The sequence below is a fragment of the Vigna umbellata genome, chromosome 1 (genome assembly GCF_029865625.1).
Source record: "Vigna umbellata cultivar VRB3 chromosome 1, Vumbellata_1.0, whole genome shotgun sequence".
NCBI classification, from domain to species: Eukaryota; Viridiplantae; Streptophyta; class Magnoliopsida; order Fabales; family Fabaceae; genus Vigna; species Vigna umbellata.
Genome location: NC_142165.1, coordinates 100,058,990 through 100,069,572, shown reverse-complemented (window position 1 = coordinate 100,069,572; position 10,583 = coordinate 100,058,990). Strand labels below are relative to the sequence as shown.

The 10,583-nt window shown below is 31.3% G+C and overlaps 1 protein-coding gene across 1 annotated transcript; it reads left to right on the top strand.

The window, feature by feature from the left end:
- The first annotated feature begins 5,998 nt into the window (after positions 1-5,998).
- LOC124834040 (RNA-binding (RRM/RBD/RNP motifs) family protein) lies at positions 5,999-9,995 on the top strand. The gene is made up of 9 exons (XM_047308629.2): positions 5,999-6,303; positions 6,441-6,539; positions 6,663-7,135; positions 7,246-7,312; positions 7,437-7,490; positions 7,801-7,869; positions 7,949-8,014; positions 8,120-8,188; positions 9,586-9,995. Exons 1-9 carry the CDS (start codon positions 6,193-6,195, stop codon positions 9,676-9,678), a joined length of 1,101 nt encoding a protein of 366 aa, XP_047164585.1. The 5' UTR covers positions 5,999-6,192; the 3' UTR covers positions 9,679-9,995.
- The last annotated feature ends 588 nt before the right edge of the window (positions 9,996-10,583 follow it).

Genomic DNA, 10,583 nt, shown 5'->3' with positions numbered 1-10,583 from the left:
GGTAGGAACAAATAATGCCCACTAAAATTAATAATATTTTCTAAAATACTTTAAGAAATACAAAGTAATAACTCTATTTTTTTATTGGAAATATATGTAAGTTTGAAATCGAATAAAAATATACAAGAATAATATATAAAGAGAAAATATTTATTTATTCATTACCTAATAAACGATATTAGTGTCGCTAGTTAATGTCAGTAATTAAATCCTCTATTTTCTTGTCAATAGACAATTAATAAAAAAAATTAAGACATTGTATTTAAAATCTTGTAAGTAAGATCTAATGTAGAAATATTGTGTATGATTGTAGTCTAAATGGCAATAATTTTAGAAGAGAAAAAGGTACGAAGCTTGAATGAATCCTTTACCTTGAAATCTTCACCCTTTTTACATCTGTTATGGTGGTTGGGCCATGGGCTTTATGAATCTTCCTTCACGACGCTAAGGACATATTTAATTGCTACGCACCGACAATTTTTTACTATATCAAATAAATAATATACTTAAATTAATTGTAATTTTCATATGTAATTTCAATGTATATTATAGTTCATTCTTGTAATATAGAAAAGTCAATTATATTAATGTTTCAATCTTAATGAAGCTAATTATATTTTTATTTTATCTATAATCAAATTGAGTAAAAAATGAAAGTAGGTGAAGTACAAATTTAAAAGTATTAAAATTTTAATTTATTTTAATTTTAAATAAAATTATATACTTTAATCTTTTTCAACAATATATTTTATCATAACTATTTTTAATTTTATATAAAAAGATATTTTTTAACTTTTTTAAATCTAAATATACAACGTCTTTGTATTAGAAAAACATTTGACAGTGTATGACGTGAAATATTTATCGTAAAAAATAATCCGAAACAGACAATAATCCATTGGTGAACTCGCCTTATACAAGGTTAAAAGTAAATTACACAATTACTATTTATTTTGAAAAAAAAAGTTAAATCTCTCACCTTTTATTTTGACTTTTATTCATTCCATTATTAAAATATTTATAGATAAAATGCCGACTATATTGTTGTGAGAAAACCTCGGAATAAATTATCACATAATCCAATTTAGTTGGACATATTCACATAATAATTATTTTTCAGAAAGTGGATTGACTGATTTGACTGGTCTATTGGATGTTAACTTCAAACAGGTAAAGTATTAAATTTTTAAGACGGTGGAAATAAATATAAAAAAAAAAGTAATGGTATTATGACAAAAATATTTATACTGATATTATTTTTCATCACTTTTTTTTATAAATATAACGTTTTACTTTTTTCTATGATTATTTTTCAAATAAATGTATTGTGTGCCGAGGTATTCTTCCCAAGAGGAAGCTAATCAAATCAATGCGGAGTAAGTGAAAACTAGAGTGAAAAATAGATTTTGTAATGATATTTTAAATCCACTTTATTTTTAATCTATTATTATATTATCTAAAATACTCTTAAGATAAAAAATTAAAATACATACTTAAGGATTTCACAATATAAACTCTTTCGTTAACTATTATTACTTTTATCTTGTAAAATTTATAACTTTATCATTATATTAGTTTAATATTTCCATAATGTATATTTTTCTATTACTTAAAACATTTTATTAACGATGTAGTTTAATTTATGCCCAAACAGAGCTATAACGTAATTTGTGAGAGGAAAAGGGAAATTTTGCGAAATAGAAAGATATATTTTATTATTCAATTTAGTAAATTAACTCTACATAATATAATATTTAAGGAAAAAATGGAATAAAAAAGGTACACAATTTAAGAAAAAACAAAAAGGATTCTTAAATGAGTTTATTTAATAAGAAAAATAGAAAATGAGAAATGAAAATAAAGAAAGTGGTTATGAAGTCAAAGGGAGAAATGATTGTGTTTGTTTTAAAAGGTTGCGGAATATTGGACGCAGCTTGACCCAGCAAAACGTGAGAATGATTGACAAAACGTTGCAATCAAAAGGAACATGCATGTCCATAAAGGTAAGAATGATTAGAAGGGGATCCATCAATCTCACCATAACAGTCATTAGATGCTCTTTTCTTCAAACCACAACTTCACTCATCAGGGTTCATCGTCTTCATTTAACTTATCAACTGCTATTCAAAAAAATCATCACACTCCTTTTCTAACCTTTAACCATTTTCCTTTTTCTTAGAAATCTCACGTCAAGATAAAGTCAATTAACAGTTTATAAGTGGATGCAAATTTCACACTACAAATCAATTTTGTGGAGGTCGAATTAGGTTTAAAGTCCCACTTATAACATAATATCAGAGTCATGATTAGAACTTATTCTATCAATATTTGTTGGTTGTTGAACATATTATTTCACTCCTATCGAATCACCAATTAAAATACCTAATCTCACGCAGCGTGAAAAAGATGTATTGGAAGTTCCACATCGACTAGATAAATGAATGTAAATCTCACCCTATAAACCAATTTTATGGGATTGAGTTAGACTTAAAGTCCACTTCTAACATTATTTTTTGCCTTATTATTCAACCCAGTTATGCTTATCAATGGTGATTAATGTAACAATTAAGATGTGCTTATGTTATGCTTGCATTTTCTCAATCAAAGAAACCAGCTCCTACCAGATAAATGATGCTACCAACACTGACATTTAACCAGCTGCAAGGAATATTTCGAAAAATACACGCAATCCATACTTCAAGAAATTCTATTTCAACCCACCAACCTGTAAAATCCAGAAACTTAATTTTTAGGGAAAAGAGTCTTTGTTGTGAAATAAAAAATCAATAAAATTGTAATTATATAGATAAAAAATGACACACTGCGAACACGAAAAGTTAATTGAATTAGTTATACTTTAAAATTGACAATGATTAAACGATGTCACAACTATAACTTTTAGGGCAAAGTTTATTATTATATTTTTTATAATAAAAAAAAAAGACTTAAAAATTTGATAGATAGTTGATTTTGTGAACTCTTTTATAATGAAAAATTTTCTTGGTCTGTGAATGTTTTTTTATCGTAATCCTTATAGGTTAGGACTAAGTTAGATAAAATAGAGTAATTTGACTGGTATGGAAAAGGGCAACGAAAGGTGTACTTAGGTGTATAAAGGACAAATGATAAAGGTATTGATCTTTTAGACTTTTTGTCCTGATTAATTTATAGGTAATGATTTCGACCACGCAATCGAACAATGCAACATGCATATTTGTAAAATATGGGTCTTAGTATGAGGTAGGTTGTTATCCATATCATAATAGCAATCATTCTGTTACATGTCGTGCTTTGAATTACACATGAAGTTAAAGAAACCCTTACTTTGCATTGCATTCATTATCTCAACTTGTTGCCCTTTCTTTATGCTCATCATTTCTCACTTTAACAAAAGCCTACAATGCAACAAAAAACCAATAGTACCCGTGGGACACCCCAATTTGTTCATCCATCATATACTTTCTACAAATTTTATCCCCTTCCTATGCTTACAAAATAACTTTAAATTTGTAATTACTTTTTCTTATCATGAAAATATTTTCTTTCAATTATATATGTTTATTTACAAATCCCAAACTTAAGACTTCATTGAAGAATATTGAAATTATTACCTCTTGAACCAAACTTCCCAACAAGTTGGTATGTATACATTACAACGTCTTGAATTTTCTGTTATTCTCATTTAATTGAAATAAAAAAAATTATTTAATTCTGTGCATCAAACGATTATGTGGAGCTCTAAATATCCCTTAGTACAAAGAATTTAAATTCAAATATATATATTTTCATTAAACATCTTACCTTAAACATCATATTTACGAAAACAAATAACTTTAGTAGGAAACAGGAAAGTGAAAAGGAGACAAGAATGAAATGAGCAAGAATATTTAAAGCACTTCCGTGAGATTTATTATCTATACGCACACGTACAAAGGTAGAAAATTTAGGAACAATTTGATATTTTACACCGTCGATGAAGCGTGGGAGGAACTTAAGAGGGTGCAAAAAGCAATGCCTTCATTTACTGAAAAAATGGTTCCATTTAAGTTTTTTTTCTTTCTTTTCAACACATTGGCCATAAGCCCATCAGTACACAGTCCATCAGTACAAAAACAATACAAAAATTTCTATAGTTAAAATTTTAAAGGTTTAATACATCATTTGGTTCCAACTTTTTGGGGTTTGGTTCAAAATGGTCATACCTTTTGAAAAAGTTCACTAAGCCCCATATTTTGTTTAAAAATGTTCAATTCGATCATTTTCGTGGACGTCGTTAAAAAATTAACGGTGCTGATGCTAGTCTGGCCAAATCTGAGTGAGGTGTTATGTTAGATGATTACGTGGCACTGTGTGGGTTAAACCAAAATTACCTTTATATAAGACTGATTTGGGGATTTCTGACTAAAACATTGTGCTGCAAGTGGTTCCAGATAATTAGGGTTGGGGATTTCTTTTAATTATAATTAATTAGGGTTGGGATTTCCTTTTAATCACTTTTAGTTATCAATTTCTATTCATTTCTGAATTCTAATTGGATGCATTAGGTTTGAACCCTAAATTTAATTCCCAAATGCTTGTTTCACACCTAAAGAACTCTAATAACAACTTTTTTCCCAAATCCTTTTCTTGTCTTGAACAAACCTAACTTGGGAGGGTGTTCTTCGGTCACGCGCGAGAGAAGCTTGCTACGGAGAGACGCTCTTCTTTTTCGTTTCTGGTTCTGTTGTGGTTTTGTAGGAAGGGGGAGATATCATTCTTTGTCTTCCCTTTCTTCTCTGTTTCTGGTTGGTTTTTCGCAAGAAGGAGAAACAAGTTTCGATGACAGAATCATCATCAATCAAACAAAATATAATTAAACCCTAATCCCAAATACAACAACATCAACTTATTAGCCTTGATTAGGACCACTTATCTCACGCACGCACGTACGCTGTTCCAATTTCATTATGAAGGAATCACCAGCCAAAACCACTTGCAGCACAATGTTTTGCCCAGAAATGCCTAAATCAATCTTAAATAAGGGTAATTTTGCTTTAACCCACACTTAAACCTACCACCCAAATTAAGTCATTTTATTTTTTTAAAATATTTTCACCAACTCACTTCACTTCATAATGCCACGTAATCATCCAACATAACACCTAATTCAGATTTGGCTACAGTGACATCAACACCGTTAAGTTTTTAACGGCGTCCACGAAAATGATCGAATTGAACATTTTTAAACAAAATAGGGCTCTTATTGAACTTTTTCAAAAGGTGAGACTATTTTAAACCAAACCTCCAAAAGTTGGAACCAAATAATGTATTAAACCAATTTTAAAATAAGGGATCATTAACCTTGTCAAAGGTGAGTAAAATAGTTGCCCTAAAGAAGACTGATAAATAACCATGTTTTCTTTTTTTCATGGTTTTGAAGAATGTTACATAGTGAAATAAAGAAATAAAAAAAACAAAAGAAGATAATTGAAACGGAAAATAAAGTTATTTACATTTTATGTAGTTAAATAAATAAATTTAAACCTAAAATTATATGAGGTTATTTTAATTAATTAAATCTAAAGTTCAAATTATAGACTTGTGAATAAATGATGAAGATTAATTGTTGTTTTATAACCATTTAGCTAATATTAATTGCTATTTGATTTAACATAAGGTTTTCTAATACAGAAACATTTTGGATGAAAAGTTGATGATGAAAATTTTACCTAATAGGTTATTATTTTTTGAGTAGTCTAAATATTTGAGCTTCACATGTTACATATTAAGTACATTTTTAAACTAGTTGTGAAATTCTTATAAAATAGTAAAAGAAAACATTTTATTGAAAAGAAAAGTTAAACTACAAGTAAGTTAAATACGCATTTGAAAATTTAACAAAATAAACACTAAAGTTTGAATTTAATTGGATTAAATAATGAAACATGTCGAAGAAAAATCCGAAGAACTGGACTTCTAGAATATAATTTCATAGGACATTTAACGATATTTTAATTGGTTAGCATATGAAACAGAATTGAGTGAAGTAGAATGTCTGATTGACTGAATAAGGATCAGGGGATAGTGGCAGCGAGGAAGGAAGAATAAGTGAAGTTTGAAGGTTGACGCAAAGCAAGAAGAACATTGGTGGCATGCAAATACAAGTAAATAATGTAAGGTAAGCTAAGATCGACACACAGCAGAAAAGGAAAAATGACGATGGACGACGATAGCTCTATATATGTTGGGGGTCTTCCTTACGACATCACCGACGAAACCATTCGCACTGTCTTCAATTTGTATGGTGCCATTCTCGATGTGAAGGTCCATTTTTCTAACTCCATCTCTTTTAGGGTTTTAACCAACTTTGTTTATAACCACCTTATTTATGTAATTCCTTTCACAAATAATCAATTCCACCCATCGGGGTTTTGTTTCAATCGCTAATTTTTTTATGTCAGATTATCAACGACCAACGCGGTAGGGGGAAGTGCTATTGTTTTGTTACTTTCACGAATCCTAGGTCAGCGATCGACGCCATCAACGACATGAATGGCAGAGTATGTAATTTAATCATTTATCCTCTTTTACATGTTTTAGGGTCTTTAATATCTGGTTATGAATTATTATTGTTGTGCTTAGCTTGAGTTTTAGGCATTTGACTCTCTGTTGTTCCGAATCAGACCATTGACGGGCGTGTGGTTAAAGTTAATGGGGTGAGGTCTCGTGGGGGCAGGTCAAACTTTGGCAGAGAACGGTATTACCATCATAATGATGAGAGGAATGGAGATTGGGATCGTGGGAGAGATCGAGACCGAGATTATGATCATGATAATAGTGGTAGGGATGGATACAGGAATCGGAGCAATGATTGGAGTCGGGACCGTGATAGGTCTCGAGACCGAGACCAGGACAGGGATAGAAGATTTGAGCATATACATGACTATGATGAAGATAGAGATCCTATGTTAGATAATGACTGGGGTAGAGAGGATGATAGAGTTGAAAATGAACAAGAACATAGCAGGGGGGATGGTGGAGATGTGGATAGAGACCACAACTTGGATTTTAATGCAGACAGGAAAACGGATAGGACAAGTGACCTTGATAGAAGTTTTGATGAGGATAGAAAAGATCAGTCAAGGAGAAACAATGAGTAAGATTTCCATCCATTTTTCTTGACATATGTTTATTTCCAACCATTTTTCTTCAGTTTACTTTTGTTACATGCATAATCTACTGGACTTATTAGTGCTTTTCCTGCAGCTTGAATGTTACAAATCAACATAGCATGGATCTTTCATCAGAATCAACTGGTGCTGACGATGATCAGGTAATGCAAATGCCTTTAAATTTCTGAAATGTGAGGAATTCTGAATTTCTTGTCTAGGTTGCATATTGGCATACAATAAATTGAAGTTGATTGTGGTGCACTTTTTTTGTTTGTGTGATTTCAGGTAGAAGCTCAATTAGAGAGCTCAACTAAGCAGCTTGATCAACTCAAAAAAGAGGTTTGTAATCTCTTTAGAGCAAACATGAATGAATGATTACAATTTGTTAAATGGTCAAGTCTATGCTAGCAAGCAGCTTTATGATAGTGTGACAAATGTTTTCTTCTAACTGAACAATTGCATTTTTGGGGTGTGCATACAAATGCATACGAAGACTTCCCTGAATTCCAATGTTTACTAAATACCAAGTTGGCATATCACTTCCTTCAGAAGTCTTCCAATTCCGGATAACAAGTCCTCCAGCCCTTTGTGTTATTTTTATTTCTGCTGTTTGTTGATGACGTGGAAAGTGGAATTTTTGGCTTATCAGGTTTCTCAAATGGAAGAGGGATTGGAAGAGAAAAGGGTCCATGTTAAGGAATTGCAAAAGCAATCTAAGGTATCTGTTTGCTATACTCTTTTGATTGTCCTTACTTTGAACAAAAAATCTATTCTGACCTGGAAAATATGTACTGCAGAAACTGGAGGATGCACTGATCAATGCAAAGAAAAACACTTCATATCGTCAGATGCAGTTGATAAAGGTAGTATCTAGTTGTCATAATTATAAATCAAATACTTGCAGTCTCTATACTATTGCCAAATTCATGCACTGCTGCTAACATTGAATTTGGGCAATTGATCTTCAGCTTCATAAATGTTTTCTGCAAGTGAAAGATTACACAGAAAGACTTAAATATAGTGAAAAGGAACTTCAGGTTCGAGCCTTAACACCACATAATTCCGATTTATGTACAGATCTGCAAAGTATGTTCTGTGTTTTTAAAAAATGATTAAATTATACATTGTGATTTTGGATACTGCTTTTTTCAATTTCACATGATTTTGTGCATTATGTGTATTGAATTTTATGTGGAATTGTGACAAATGCTCCCTTTATAAACTATTTTTTCAAATTGTTGTGTTTCCTTGAATTTTGTTTGTCAACATAGAAGCATTATATAGTATAATTTGTATAGAAGGCGAGTCTCATGACTTGTTTTTTCTGTTGCCCCATTTATCTCTATATGTTATTTTGTCTTTGAGCCTATCATTAGAACTTGGGTATTGTAGGAGTGCCCAAGTCTCACTCAAGTAAGTACCCTTTTCGAGGCACTAACAGCTAGTTTTGCTACCAGTTGATAAGCATTCAAACACTTGTGGACCCACCCTCAAAAGCTATTCAGTGAGGGGAAATAACCGAACACTGAAATATTGCATTGTGCACCCATACTTCTCCAATTTGAGACTCAGGCACTCCGTAATATCCAAGTTCCTAGCAAACAATTTCTATCTTTTCTAAATTATTAAATTGGGGCCAAAAGACATGGATTTTATTTTGACGTAAGAAATTTTAGTAATGCAAGTTAGAGATGTACAAATGTAAAGGAAAAGAGTATGCCGCAGAGGAATGGAATATACAAGAAACGTCAACTAAAGCTATTGTCACAGATAGTCATGCTCCATAATAGTACCCGAAGTGAAGGGTGAAATGTGTTTTTATTCATGTGAATATGCTAAATTTGGTTTTAGACATCCAACACTTTTGGTTAGTTTTGATCCTCATCCATTTAATTTTTGGCAATTGGTCCCTTTTAATACGTAGTGGTGATTACATATGTCTATACATGTCACGTCATAATGGTCATTTACATGGCTCGTGTAGATGCATGTTATGCACTAAACAAGAGATGGATATTTAAAATATAAATAAATTTGTGAGGGCCAAAACCCAAAAAAAAAACTTTTTTTACTAAAATCATATTTAACAATATTTGCAGGAATAAAAAATATGTTTATGTCAAAAAAGACAAAAAGAACTATGCAATAAAATACCCTGGCAAACCTTTTTTTGGAGAAATAAAAGAGATGCATGAAATAGACCTGTTGAGATTTGAAAGATCTCTGATGTTTGTTCATCATTATTGATATGAAATTATGAACGTTGTTTGATGTTTGGAGTTGTCTTATAAATTTGTGAGCTCTATTTAGTGAGTTCAGTTGTTCCTATTACTCCAGTTGCTTTGTTTCCTTTCTTCTCTATCTCCACGTCCAAATGGATGAGATGAAGTCGTAATAGTAGCACGACTGAGTGTTTTCTTTTTGGGGCTTGCAGGCTCTAATTGATACAGTACTGTTAGAGATTGATGGTGATGGCGTTGGATTAAAGGATGGACAACTAACAAATGGAAGTCTTGATGCTAGATAGTAATTCTATATTTGGAAATTTCAGATTGTGTCACTGATGCTTAAAATGGGTTTAGCACACATAATACCTTGTCTGATATGAAGAAAAAATGGCTGGATAAGTCAATGAATCTCTTTTATTTTTCTTTTTCTGATTCAACAACTCTAGCTTTTACTAAATAGCATCAATAGAGTTTTGCTTATACTGTTTAGTTGGTGGTTAACTTGGTCATAATTATGGATTCACCTGTTATAAATTCACAAGATAAACAAATTGCATGTGGTGTACCTTTTGGACTTTTGTATTAGGTCAGAGAATTCAGTGTTATCTTTTGTTCATTGTCATCTCTATTTAACCTAATGTCTGATCCTTTCTGTCCTCATATGAATAATCCCTTTTTAGTAGAAATATTCCTTTGATATTATGATTCACTTGTTTGGTAACAAGAATAGCTCTATAATTTTATCTTAGTTTGATTGGTGGTGACCTTGAGAGAACAATAACCAGTTCGGGTATGATCCATAGCACTACTATACTCAATTGCATGAAGTGGTATGTTTTATCCAAAAGCTTGTATTTTGGCTTGAAAAAACTGTGGAGTTGGTGTACTAAACTTGCTACTAGGCAAATGTTTATTTGTTCTGTTCCATAGTCAAATGGAGTGATAACTTTGTTTGTAATATTCAAAAGTTTTCCACTTGAAGCGTGTAACCAAATTTGGGTCCAACTTAGCCACGATGTCTTAACTGGAACACTTAATCTCAAAATGGGTTAGCCTGGTGAAGAAAGATTAGTTAGATACTAAGTGGAAGTCATGTATGTATTCTGGTCATACAAAAAATAAAATAAATGAAAGATCCTTGGTATGAAAGTTTTACTTGATTTGGGTAAATTATGGATTGGGCCTGTCTACTTTGGTGGTTTAG